The 14,722-nt window shown below is 36.7% G+C and overlaps 1 protein-coding gene across 5 annotated transcripts in view; it reads right to left on the minus strand.

Annotated features, from left to right (window-relative positions):
- Window positions 1-14,722, minus strand: part of LOC120530354 (microtubule cross-linking factor 1) — a 243,001-nt gene that overhangs the window by 66,242 nt on the left and 162,037 nt on the right. For 4 of the 5 annotated variants that reach the window (XM_039754786.1, XM_039754782.1, XM_039754784.1 and 1 more), the window contains exons 6-7: window positions 11,387-11,533; window positions 1,854-1,976 (exon numbers count right to left, since the gene is read on the minus strand). In XM_039754786.1, the coding sequence (XP_039610720.1) occupies window positions 1,854-1,976; window positions 11,387-11,533 (270 nt within the window). The remainder of the gene's footprint in view (window positions 1-1,853; window positions 1,977-11,386; window positions 11,534-14,722) is intronic. The other variant, XM_039754783.1, reaches the window with a different exon arrangement.

Here is a 14,722-nt window from a genome sequence, read left to right on the forward strand (position 1 = left end):
ACCACTGTTAAGCAAAAGAACATTAGGGCTTGTCTCAATTTTGCTAAGAAACATCTCAATGATTGCCAAGACTTTTGGGAAAATACCTTGTGGACGGATGAGACAAAAGTTGAAATTTTTGGAAGGCAAATGTCCCGTTACATCTGGCGTAAAAGGAACACAGCATTTCAGAAAAAGAACATCATACCAACAGTAAAATATGGTGGTGGTAGTGTGATGGTCTGGGGTTGTTTTGCTGCTTCAGGACCTGGAAGGCTTGCTGTGATAGATGGAACCATGAATTCTACTGTCTACCAAAAAATCCTGAAGGAGAATGTCCTGCCATCTGTTCGTCAACTCAAGCTGAAGCGATCTTGGGTGCTGCAACAGGACAATGACCCAAAACACACCAGCAAATCCACCTCTGAATGGCTGAAGAAAAACAAAATGAAGACTTTGGAGTGGCCTAGTCAAAGTCCTGACCTGAATCCAATTGAGATGCTATGGCATGACCTTAAAAAGGCGGTTCATGCTAGAAAAGCCTCAAATAAAGCTGAATTACAACAATTCTGCAAAGATGAGTGGGCCAAAATTCCTCCAGAGCGCTGTAAAAGACTCATTGCAAGTTATCGCAAACGCTTGATTGCAGTTATTGCTGCTAAGGGTGGCCCAACCAGTTATTAGGTTCAGGGGGCAATTACTTTTTCACACAGGGCCATGTAGGTTTGGATTTTTTTTTCTCCCTAAATAATAAAAACCATCATTTAAAAACTGCATTTTGTGTTTACTTGTGTTATATTTGACTAATGGTTAAATGTGTTTGATGATCAGAAACATTTTGTGTGACAAACATGCAAAAGAATAAGAAATCAGGAAGGGGGCAAATAGTTTTTCACACCACTGTATCCTCTTAACATGTCCAAACCAACACAATCTCTCCTATCTGACTTTGTCTCTAAGGAGACATTAAAGAGTGTTGCAATTTTGACAACCTGAGACAAAAGTACCATCTCTAACTGATGTGAGGGCTCAGAGCGATTATTAATTCACAAATCTGAAATGTCCAATAATGTCTACTGATGAAAGCATATGTTGAGAGGATAAGGACTTGCTACTAGTTACCATCGGGGGCCGATGATAAGTCAGACTACTTTCTTCAGTAAGATCATATGTGAGGGATGGCCAGGAAATTTGCCCCTTAACCTTGAAGGACAGGGAGAGACAGCAAGAAATGAGCATTGTCTCCCCTGAACTATTAGATGGCAGCCCCCCTGGGTTGTAGCAGTGCCACAGATTCCCACAGGACATCATGGGAAATGGAATTCTTTGACTCAGCCCTGTTGGGTTTTGAGGATTTTGCCAGGGGAAGCAGCAGGGACTAGGAAGCCCTACTCTGTCGGGCTAACACCTCATCCGGAAATGCTTTTGAATACTGGAAGTGTTTCTGGGTGTAACATAAAAGGAGCTGTCTGCCTCAAATCCGAAAGCCAGTCGGGAGGAGTAGGACAAAGCTTGCATAAAGGAGCATAGGAGGCCGTGAGAAACGAAGAGAGGGAGAGAAAGAAAGAGAGAGAAATAGAGGACAAAAACAGAGAATGTTGTATTGCTGTGTGCTGTTCTAAACTGTGATTGTGTTGTGGTAAACACTTGTCAGGGAAGTTTTTCTCAGGAAACAGAATAAATCCTGTTGTTTATTGGCAACTTGTGTCCAGAACCTGCCTGCGTCATGTGTTTGGGTAGCTGGAACGCCTCCTGGTTCCAGAGCACTGAGAGCAAAATTCTTATATTTTTGCATATGATGTATTTAATCTTCACAAAAAAGAGGAATATATATTTATTTCTAGAGACAATTAAACAATTTAGAAGAATAATACCTGCATTAGTCTGCTATTGAAAGCTTCCTGTTCCTCTTGTCGAAGTCTTCTCTCCTGCTCCAGCCGAGCCTGCAACTCCATGACTGGAGTAATGGCCTCTGGTAAAACATGTGCATCCCTGAGCTACCCATCAAGGCAAAGAAACAAGATTAGATTTCAAGTTTACAATGTGCAAAACAACTAACATTTTTTAATAATTTTAACAGGGTTTTGAAGGTTGCATTCAGGCCATCACATTAATGCATCAATGAATTTTATACATAATTGCTCCTAAGGTACTTCACCTCTTCTTGTATTTTGCACAAGTTTGCTGCAAGTTTATCATTAATAGATTAAACTATTTTCCTATTTTAAGACAAAGCTGCATTGCTTTGTGTAGGTAGTGTTTCCCTCATGTTCTCATTCTTTCTTGCTGTTCCTGTACTTGCTGACAACCGTAAATTATTTGGACAGGACAGCACAAACCCACTATCTTTTTGGCAGTATTTATGATTGTGTCAGACAAGTTATTTTTCCTAAGAACTACTGGAGAAGAACTGGGAACTTTCTTCATAAAATTTCACTTTATTGTAGACTACTAGCTTGTACAGTGATACCTTGAGATACGAGTTTAATTCGTTTCGTGGTCGGGCTCGTAAGTCAAAATGCTCATATCTCAAATCAATTTTCCCCATTGAAATTAATTGAATTGAGATTAATTCGTGCCAGCCCACATAAAACCACCTCAATTTTTTGTTAAATGTTTTCAACATAAGAAAAATGTATTTATAATGAACAAATGTTGTATACAAACAAAATAAAACCTAATACATAAAAGAGAATCTAAAGAAATAAACAGATGTTGGCGAAGCTGATTAGCATATTGTAATTTTTTTTTTCTTTAACTTCACTTTTGCTTAATTTAATTTTCTTCTTCACTGTTTTTTTTTTGCCACGCTTTCACTTTCATTCACAGGGCGTTTCAATAGAAACCTATCTATGGAGTTTTGTTTAGTCCTCCCCTTTAGAATGTTTCTGAAATGAGTTAGGCAAGTGTCATTAAATAGCGCGGCTGCGGGATCAGTTGTAACTTTTTTAGGGTGTTTGTTTTCAATAAAGTCAAGTGTTAGGCAAGTGTCATTAAATAGCGCGGCTGCGGGATCAGTTGTAACTTTTTTAGGGTGTTTGTTTTCTTTAAAGTTTGAAACTTTTTCCCACAAAAACACTTCCTTTATCTCACTTTAAAAGATAACCTCCTCCGCGATACCGATCTCCTGCAGAACCTCTGTATGTTGCTGCGTCTGTAGTTCCATCGACTCCACTGTCGTCAGTTCCTCAGAATGTGTGGCGACAAGCTCTTTGATGGCTCGTATTTTGAATTTTGGCTCGTAACTCAAGGCAAAAAATCGACTTAGTGATGGCTCGTATCTCAAAAAACTCGTACGCTGGGGCACTCGTATCTCAAGGTATCACTGTATACCCAAAGTTGCTGAGATAGGATCCAGCAATATTCAATCCTGTGTTAGGTGGACTGGATTCAGAAAATGGATGGTGGAAGGAATTAATGTGTCCAAGCCCTGACTTTATAGCATACACACTGGAAAGAACTGGAAATTGTTCTCACATTTGGGAGTGTAAAATAGTAAAATCTTTTCAAAACCTGGTCAATTTTTGTAAAATCCTGTTTTCTAGAAACTAATTGTTACAATAGTGTAGGGCCAATCACAATAAGTTAATGTTCACATTAAATTCACATAAGCATTTGCCTAGCTAAAACAGAATGTTAGTTTAACTACTGTATGATAATATATAGATAATTTAAGGTCCTGCTTTATCCCCTATAAGCTAACATGCTAACGGAGCACTCAAAATACTATCTCTGTGACGTCATTGTAGAATAAACTCAGATAAAATACCGAATCATAGAAAGACTGACTGTTTGCAAGCAGAAAGGTATAGGGGCATACAGTTTTTCTGACCATGTGTCATGCTACAATAGTAATGAATACAATAACTTAAAAAAAGAAACACAATTTGGATATGTAATCCTGAAACTGAAACATCAAAAGTGAGTAGTTATTTTTTGGTGTACTATCAATATTTCTCTTCATTTTTATATGAACTGTTTTTGCCTTGAATTTCACTAAAACCTTTAAAAACCAAACATACTTGGACTACGGAATTTCTTGTATATATTTCTTGTAATCTGTCCATCATAGTAACTGCAGAATTTTGGAAACGTTGACGAAATGCAGATATAATTAAAGGAGCCATTAAAACTTGATGAAAATGATTCCACCTTAACAAAAGTATGCGTGTCAGATTATATGGTTGGTATGTCTCTGTCATTCCAAAAGATGGCTCAAAACAAAATTTTTAGTAAGAAAAAATATTGCATGCGTCATTCCAGCAGATAGTGCATCACAAACATTAACACTGCTTTTACAAATCCCATACCAAATGGCAAATGGCATGACCTCAGTATGTGCATCTCGGGAACTGTAGGTCTGGCATTTTGGTCAGGAACACAGGAGCACCACAGGGGACTGTACTTTCTCTGGTCCTGTTCAGCCTATATACATCAGACTTCCAATACAACTCAGAATCCTGCCACGTGCAAAAGTTTGCAGACACTGCTATCGTGGGCTGCATCAGGAATGGGCAGGAGGAGTATAGGAAACTAATCAAGGACTTTGTTAAATGGTGTGACTCAAACCACTTACAACTGAACACCAGCAAAACCAAGGAGCTGGTGGTGGATTTTAGGAGACCCAGGCCCCTCATGGACCCCGTGATTATCAGAGGTGACTGTGTGCGGAGGGTGCAGACCTATAAATACCTGGGAGTGCAGCTGGATGATAAATTGGACTGGACTGCCAATACTGATGCTCTGTGCAAGAGTGACAGAGCCGACTATACTTCCTTAGAAGGCAGGCGTCCATTAACATCTGCAATAAGATGCTGCAGATGTTCTATCAGATGGTTGTGGCAAGCGCCCTCTTCTACGCGGTGGTGTGCTGGGGAGGCAGCATAAAGAAGAGGGATGCCTCACGCCCAGACAGACTGGTGAGGAAGGCAGGCTTTATTGTAAACACGGAGCTGGACAGTTTAACATCTGTGGCAGAGCGACGGGCACTAAGCAAACTCCTGTCAATCATGGAGAATCCACTGCATCCACTGAACAGGATCATCTCCAGACAGAGGAGCAGCTTCAGCGACAGACTGCTGTCACTGTCCTGCTCCACTGGCAGACTGAGGAGATCATTCCTCCCCCACACTATGCGAGTCTTCAATTCCCCCTGGGGGGGTAAATGTTAATATTATACAAAATTACTGTCTGTCTGTTATACCTTCGTTGTTATCACTCTTTAATTTAATATTGTTCTTTATCAGTATGCTGCTGCTGGAGTATGTGAATTTCCCCTTGGGATTAATAAAGTATCTATCTATATAACAGAGAGTATTGCATGGTGCACTGCGAATGTTAATACTGAGGTCTTTATTTATTACTTATACTTCAATCCATTCTAGATGAGTAACTGTATACAGTAAATTTGTTTTTATATGGACTGCTGCAATATCATGACACAGATCAATATGCAGACAGCATTTTCAATATATACTACATGTCATCTAGTAATTACTTTTAATGATTGTTGCTTTTCTGACAATGCAATGAAATTGTAATGTAACTTGGGTTTGTCACAACCTTTGAGAAAGATTTAGAAAACACTTTTAAAGTGACAATCCTTCATTAATAAACCAACACATACACCATTCTGACTTTGACAGTTTGACTATATTTGTTATTATAATGGCCCCTTTCCTCTTCATGAAAAAGGTAACAAAAAATGAAAAAAGCTAGTTCTGTAACAGTTTACAGATTTAGACTTAATATTTTCATTTATTATATTTTTGCTAAGTAGACCTACTTTTGTTAAAGCGAAATCTCATATTTATGTAAATGTGTAAATATTGTATAGATTACATTTAAATTATATAGAAGTATTTATAAAAATTAAAATTTCTTTTATTTACTTTCTACATCCCAAGGGGACAACATCTGCTAATTATTCTGATTTGGCGGCTCTGTTTTGATAACGGCTCTGGAATATTAGCGGGTGTATTTCATTTACACCCATAATAATTGATAATCTACCATGTAATAAAACACTAAGGTCTGTGTGTGTGTGGTCCCTTACAGCAATCTCATTGGTCAGTTTGACATTGGTGATACACTTAAATGAGGAAGTGCAAGTATGAGACACACAAGGAAGAGAAAAAGTGTAGGAGACATGTTGAGAGTAACCTTCAAGCTTTGAAATTCAAAGATGGGAAGTAGAAAAGTGGACAGGAAGTGACTGTGGTGTCTTGGAATGATAAAGAGTCTGAGAAGGAACGCACCGGTTACGAGAGGTTCAGATAGAGAGGAAAGGCACTGAAGGTTCACATACACTCTTAAAAATAATGGGTATCGAATGGCACTTTGTGCTTCTGAACCAAGTTATGTGGTTCCTCATGGAACCATTGCTTGACAAAGCACCATTTCATCTTGGGAATGGTTCTTCGCATATGAAGTTGGTACATTGTCTTTAGAAAAACTTTCTAATATGCACAGAAAAACCAGAAATCTTTAATGTAAGCTACCTAGCAGGTCACTAATAAGTCAAAGTAACATTTAAAAATATCTCAGAATGAGTGTTAAGTACCTTAAAATGCAGTTCATCTTTTTAGTTGGGTGAAATTCATTCCAATTGCATTTCAGGTATTTCAAAATGAACACCAATTTGCTTTAAAATATCAAGTTGTATTTAAGACAACTTTAATACATTTATCTTAAAACATGCATTTTCCAAATCTATCAATCATTTCAAGATATCTTTTTGGGCCTGTAAATGTTAATTTGGAATGTCATAACATAAAAGTCATGTTCAGCATTTCTCTAATGTACTATAGAATTTACACATAAAACTTTTTGTCTTATTTTTTCTAAACATGACTTATCTGCTTTACCTAATAATTTTAGGGAAAATTATATATATATATATATATATATATATATATATATATATATATATATATATATATATATACAGTATATATATATATATATATATATATATAGTATATACAGATATACACAGTAGAGTCTCGCTTATCCAACCTTCGCTTATCCAACATTCTGTATTATCCGACGTCCCCAAAAAAAAACGCATCAATCGGCAACAGCAACTGTAAGTTGCGAGCGTGAGTGTAGTCTACTTTTGGTTGCTAAGTTCATTTTTTCAGTTAAATTTTTCTGTTGTTTTGTTATAAAACATGATTACAGTGGATTATGTGGCCAGCCTTCTCTGGCGTGTGTGTGCGCGTGTGTCTCTCTCGCTCGTGTGTGTGTGTGCGCGCGTGTGTGTGCCTGTGTGTCTCTCTCGCGTGTGTGTGTGCCTGTGTCTCTCTCTCTCAAACGCGCGCGTGTGTGTGTGTGTGTGTGTGTGTACGCGTGTGTCTCTCTTTCTCTTGCGTGTGTCTGTGCGTGTGTCACTCTCATGTGTGCGTGCGTGTGTGTGTGTGTGTGTGTGTGTGTGTGTGTGTCTGTCTGTCTGTGTCTCTCTCTCTCTCGCGCGCTCTCTCTCTCTTGCTGCACAGGGAATGCACAGGGAGAGACTGAACACGTGCGGAAATCATCGGCGTGCACAAACCGAAAGGGAAACTGGCTCGTTCATATACAGTACCTAGTGTGTGGTCGTGAACAGATGCAAAAGTTTGGCGAACTTTTTGGTCATAACCCAATTTGTACGTGTCCAGAGACGTTCGTGAACCGAGGTTCGTAATATGTAAAATTATTAAATAGTTTGACTTTTAATATGCTTTTTCTTAACACCTCCCATTATCCGTCATTTTCAGTTATCCGACGTTCTGCCGGCCAGTTTATGTCAGATAAGCGAGACTCTACTGTATATATATATATATATATATATATATATATATATATATATATATATATATATATATATATATATATATATATATATCAAACAGGTATATATATTATATATAATGATACAGGTATTTCAGATATAATCAAAGGCCTTCTGGATAGAGTAAAATAGTGTAACATGGTGCATTGTTTAAGATAATGCTAAGGTGAACTTTCTAGATTTTTTTTTCCAATCAAAGCTCATTTGAACTGAACGCACTCAGAAAAGGTCTGACACATAACAGTTACTGTATATTTTTTCTTTCAATTTTCACAGAGGAGAATGTATACTGTACATTTCCGACACATCCCTTCACAGGCAGCCCTGACCAGCTCTTTACTAATGTAAACATTTTCCTATGTGTGAGAATGTCATTTGGTAAAGAACATTAGTGTGAGTGTTTGCAGTTCCTATATTATAAACCTTAGTGAGCATCATTTTATAATGTTGATACAATAAAAAAATGTCACATTATAGTCAAACATCAGAACACAAGAATTTTAAGTTTTAAAGAACTCAAAGTATTTAAATACTAACACAGAAAAAGTATTCACAGACATCACCTGTAAAAGAGGGATTAATGGACAAATTCACTTTGACAAACACATCCTGTCTCAAAAAATGTAATTAATAAAATATGATTCAAGACCTACATTACTGCTATATGCAACTTAATGAAATGGCATAACATACCCATTTAATTATAAAGCTCTAAACAATTTATATAATTGTTACATTACTATATGATGTTGAATAGCAAATGAATGCAATATAAAATATTTGTAAGGAGCAGTGACTGGCAAGGTTTAGGATATTGTGGAGGAGAAACTTAAAAAGGGAATGAGAAGGACATAATTCTTCTTTTCTACTCATCTTTCTACTGCAAGAACAATCCAAGCTGGAACTGTTGAGGCGTCACTAATTAGAGCTTGACTGCAAATCAGGATGCACTAGGTGTTAGCAGTGACACAAATTCTGAATTAGAGTGCTGTTTAATTAGTTCTTTTCTGGTTGGCTAAGTTTTTGCTCAAAGAATTAAAGCAACATGGAAGTGATACCATCTGTTTGTTACTGGATGTTGGCTCTGAATGCGAGTAAGTAATCCGATTGCCTTTGAGTTAGCACTATTTACTATACCTTGATCTTAATTTACAAAGAAACAGCATTTTTAAAACCATAGTACTGAATAGTATTGACAAAGAAATGACTTACGGTGGGTGCTAGTTTTCCCCAGGTACCCCAATCTTTGGGATGTTTAAGGACACTGGAGACGCTGATCTGGCCTGGTCTGAGTTTGTGTATGTGAATGAGTGAGCACATAAGTGAGTCCTGTGATTGACTAGATCTTCAGGGTGGGTTTCTGCTTCCCTGTGTTCATGTCCAGTGTGACCTTCTTTTGGACTTTGAATGTTCAGAAAATGAATACATGAATTGTATGTAACATATTAAGACTTTTTATTTTATTCATTTTTTTTTTCTGCATAAAGCTAACACAATTTAAAATATGCATTGTGTAATATGTAGAGCTCTACAAGATTCCCAGGTTTCTAATGGTGACTTTCAGTAATATGCAGTACCAACAATAGTGCCACTTATAGTACTTTCTAGTAGGTCCTGCACCTGTTCTGTAACAGCCAGAGTTTTATCCCTGGACTGCATTTATTCTGTGTTTTACTGTTGTTTTTGTTCATGTTATTACAATATATACTCACAGATAAGTTCTTCCACGGATAAGCTGGGACTTGATATCACTGTATAATTTCTGGTATTTTATAATGTCAGTCGTATATGTCAAATGCAGAAAGCTCACGCTATTGGTCCAAGAGATTATGAAATGCTAACGCCCACCTGAGAGAGTAACCATGGAATACACTGCCTTTTTTTTTTCTATGTGGGTGAGGCAATGTGCTCTATGAGCGTGTGCTCCTAACCTCTCTCGCTCTATTGTGCCTATGTGACCACATGGTAATACCCAAACTATTCCGAAGCAACGTTTGAACTCTTTTGTGTTTTTTGTATCTCACACCCTCATACAACTTTATCGTAAGAGCATCCCTTATCTACGATATAGTGTTTGATCAGAAGAAAATATGAAGACAGTTTTAAATTAAACATCGTTTAAGTAGCAAAAGAAAATTGGTAACTGTGTTGCTACAACAAAATTCGATGCGTCTGAGAAACTGATGTGAGATTGGAGGACCCGACTTATACGTGAGTATATACGGTATGTCTTATATTTCAATGTCATTTCTGTTAGTTTTATTTATTTCTTGTGTTTTATGTACTGGCTCTTTAAAGTGGCATCCATTCCTTTCTTTGTGGATGAAACCCGTGGAGATGGATGGGTCCACCCTGAGATCACTGCAGTCATGTCATCTCTCTCTTGCTTTTCATTCAGTTGTTAAGAAGTTAATTGTAAGTATTCCGATCTGTTTGGATTTTCTGCTTATTGCTGTGATTATGTTGCTTCTGTCTCTGGATTCTGCTCTTCATCTAGTGTTATAAGTCTTGTTAACTTTAGATTGTCTTTCAGGAAATGAATTTTTGCTCAAGCATTTTTGTTATATTTGTCTGTTGTTGCATTCTTTCAATAAACATCATCTTTTATCAAGATTCTCACTGTCCTTTCAATTACAAGCCAGAGTATTTTATTTTTTGAACTTTTAATGCCAGCTCCCTATTTATATGCCTGTCTATGCCAAAGCCTGCAGGGAGCCGTTGGGGGACTAGCTGGCGTAGCCTGTTTTATGGGACTATTTGGAGGCCTCATACCCCTTTTTACCTTGTTTCTACCTTCATATCACAACAGGACCAGTAAAACAAAAAATGGTTGTGCTGTTCAAAACATCTGCAAGAAGATTAGTGTCAAATCTATTGGTGAGTTTTCTAGTATACGTGCAACTTTAGGTAGAACAGAATCTTAAAGGAATTGTTTTCTGAAGTAAATGTAATGATAAATATTTAAGGGCCTACATTTAAACTAGTTAATGTAAAATTCTATAAATGAAGATCCGTTTCTTCTAGCACTTTTAAACACCTATAATATGATATACATATCATCTTATTTAGAAACCAGGAATGTGTAACAGAACCTTCCTTGGATTGTATATATATATAAAAACAAATATACATACAGTATTGTTTACTGGGTAACAGATGGGCGTAAGTCAAAACAATTTTAGAAATCATAACCATACATTTGTTTTTTTTCAACATACCCATATATCAACTGGACAAACACATGTTGGTAATCGAGTAATAGGATCATAAAGATACTAATAAGAGGCAGAAATGTAAGGCTTTCGTTTCATCAAGTAATGGATTGCTTAAATGGATTTCTTGCTTAATATCCTTCTGTTACTCAGTAGACAAAATAGACTACAGAAAACACATCGATACCAAAGCAGTACTCACTAAACAAATTTTCAACACCACCACCCATGAATCCATGATGCCATATAAAACTGCTGTTGGCATCAAAGGAAATTCAAATTCACAGCTATTTAAATTATTTTAGCAGATCTTAGGAGATGTCAGATGTCTTCCCCTTCAAAAGTAAAAGGTTGGTGAGGCACTGACCTCTATACTTAAACATTGCGGCTTGTAGTACTTATTGTCTCCATCGACTCTTCGGCTTTGGTCTGATCCCAGATGACCACACAAGGTCTCTGGCTCCATCCCTGGGTCCTGGCCTATCTCCCATTCTGTCTGATCCCTCAGTTTGGACTGTGGAGGGGAAGGGGGTAGGGGGTGTGGGGTGCATGGGCGATTGGTAAACGAAAACAAAGAACAGGGAGGAAATAAAGAAAACAAAAATGGGTAAAGTAGACGACTGAAAAACTACAAGACAAAGAAAAGCGTGAAGAGAAAAACCAACTTAAACACGGTGGCATAAGAGAGTGACGAAAACAAAACCAAAATGAGAATGAGCAAAATTATGGGCTGAAACATCTGAAAAGAAAAAAGAGAAAAAAGAGAGGAAAAAGAATGCAAAAAACACTGGTTATGAGGCGCATGCAATGAGGGATGCATGAGTCAAAACCAACAGCTGGCGTACAAGTTATGAAAGAACTGGGAGACGTGCGGCTGGCGCCCTCACGCCGTGCCATGCAAAAAAGCAGTGTGCAGCGAAGCCTCCTCTCGATCTCCTTCAAAACATGTGACCATGCAAATAAATGAAAGCAAAAATTAAAACAAAAATGAACCATTTAGAATCACATCATTCCTTATGCAGCATAACTGTCCAAAATCCTTGAAAACAAGCACTGCCATTTTATAGGAAGTTTGCCGTTAAGTTTTTGTTTCTTTGTTTTAAAAATCAGACATTAAGGAACATTATATCCATATCAATATAATGTGTACATCTCCAGCAATACCTTCTAAGGAGTAATCAAAGCACAAGGCTGATTGAAAACATACACAAATACCTGATACTAAAAATGGTTGATGTACTATACAGTGAAACCAGTCATAACAAATATACCTCAGACACACTTACTCTGCTGTTTGGCTTGTTTTGTATACCAATTAATATATATATATATATATATATATATATATATATATATATATATATATATATATATATATATATATATATATATATATATATATATATATAATTTTTTAAACAATGAACTGTGGAAAAATACAAATTGTAATTAATAGTACTGAACTGATGTCAATTTTCACAATTTGTTACTTTGGTCTTTATTGTGTTCTTAGTAAAAGTATTTTAAAGAGTTGCCAGTAGGAGTTTCATTTGCTGTGAAAATTTTGAAGTTGTACTGTCATTACATCTGAAAGGTAATAAACTCAAATATATTGTATTGGACAAACACACAAAAGTCAGTATTGCATAGTACAGTGCTTCTCAGTAGACTCTGGTGGATCACAGGAAATTTAATTTGGTAGGGCTTAAAAATGCCCAAATACTGCTGTTAAACAGCATTTTCATTTTGATGAATAGATTAGATAAATTACAAAACTTGAAATGGTACATTCAACTGAGAAGGGGGAAAAAAAATCAATAACTGGAACCATGTATCTGTACTGAAAAAAGCCAGCAGGAAATATGATAAGCACCACTAAAATTACATAAATTGCCTTCATGTCTCTCTCTCTCTCTTTTGTTGTAAAGCCAATTAAGGAATTTAAAACTAAAAATAATACAGTTTTATACATTGATCTTTGAATTTTATTTTATGAATGTAAGAAGACCGCATGAGAGTGAAACCACTAGTTTACAACAAGGAGCTATTAGGAAAAGGAAAATAGTTTACACTTTATAATAATTTTCAATTGTCTCTATTATTTAATCTGTACAATGAATCAGTACTGAGAGAACGCCGCAGTGTTTGCTTTGCCAAGAGTTTGGTGAAATCATAAAAGTGTTTGAGAACTTCAGCAAACTCTATAAAATGCATTTAAGTCAATGCAGAAGGAGGAAATTAACTAGTTTTGAGTGGATTATAATGGTACAATGGTTTAGTGTGTTCCAAAGGGCTAGGGAAACATCTACCAAGTATGGCAAATCGATTATTGTGGCTAAAAATGTGACCTGAGCTGTGAGACAGTAAAGCAAAACCACTGAGCCACCATTTGTCAAACAAACAACGATGCAGACAGAGTAATAATAACAAACAAAATACTACAAATGACCACAAGCTAGCAATAAGTAAAAGGATCACTGTACTCATTCAATTCCGATCTTCAGGGCACTGATTGGCTATGCCAAGTAGCATTTTTTTTTAAGGTTGCGCTTCAGCCACCATACTCAATTAGCGGCGTCCACACAGTTGGTATGTCTTTTTTGTTTTCTATCTATCTGTGAAGATGGTTCACACTTTTTTCTTCCATCTTTTGTTGTTATTACTTCACAGTGTCTCATGTGCTTTCTGAGATGGAGTGCTCCTTTAAGGTTGATCTGGATTCATCAATGGATCATATGCATTCAACTTGCATGTGAAATTAGCCATGTGCCATGGCAGCAAGGTAGTGAGCACACAAGGAAAAGCTTTATACTCAGCAGTGTGTTCATATTATTCTCATTATGGTCATCTCAAATAAAAATACATAAAGTATATGACTGTATGTGGCGTGCAAATCCAAATGGAATATCAATTGGTTAATTACATCCCGCATGCACGAAAAAGATTGAGAAGCAACGTAAAATGTAAGGAGGAGTATGTTTGCAGCATAAATGCATGAAAGTTCTGTGCGTGGCTGCTACAGATGTCATGTTGGCCTCATAGAGTATCATGGGGCACTGGGGGAAAAAAAAGTTTATCTAAGCTGGCTGCATGACGACTTTCCAGGAAAATATTCATTGAACAAGGTCACTGGCGAACATAGCATATTTGCTATGAAAAAAGCTGTGCTGAATTTCGCCGATCAACACTACAAAGGAAAAATGGTTGCAGCTTAGGTTATTCATTAAGCTCTACAACTGATGAATAAATTATGTGTAAAGATTTAAAGAGGCATTTTGTTTGCAAAATGACTTTTAATTAAGATTATTATTAAGTGTTATCAGAAAATATATAAAAAAACTCAAGAGGTCACAGAATGTCAAAGGAGAACGACTGTATTGCATATTCAGCAATGCACCCTAGCCTGGTGACTACCTAGGTGAAGTCAGCACTTTCTGCTCTTCGATGGACTGGCACCACATCTGAGGTTAATTTAATTTGTATCTTACTGAGAAATGCAAATTTTCACATTGCCTTGGCAGTGCCTTTAGAATGATTTAATAGTCCTCCCTTTAACTAATAAAGCCTTAAATGGTCAAGACTCTGTTTACTTATCTGAACTTATCAATACCTACAAACTGAAGTGCACATTGAGATCTCAAGGTACTGGAGATTCCAATGGTTTAATCAAATAACAGCAGATGGTCAAGTTTGTAATCAAGAA

This window comes from Polypterus senegalus, chromosome 5 (assembly GCF_016835505.1).
Source record: "Polypterus senegalus isolate Bchr_013 chromosome 5, ASM1683550v1, whole genome shotgun sequence".
Lineage (NCBI taxonomy): Eukaryota > Metazoa > Chordata > Cladistia > Polypteriformes > Polypteridae > Polypterus > Polypterus senegalus.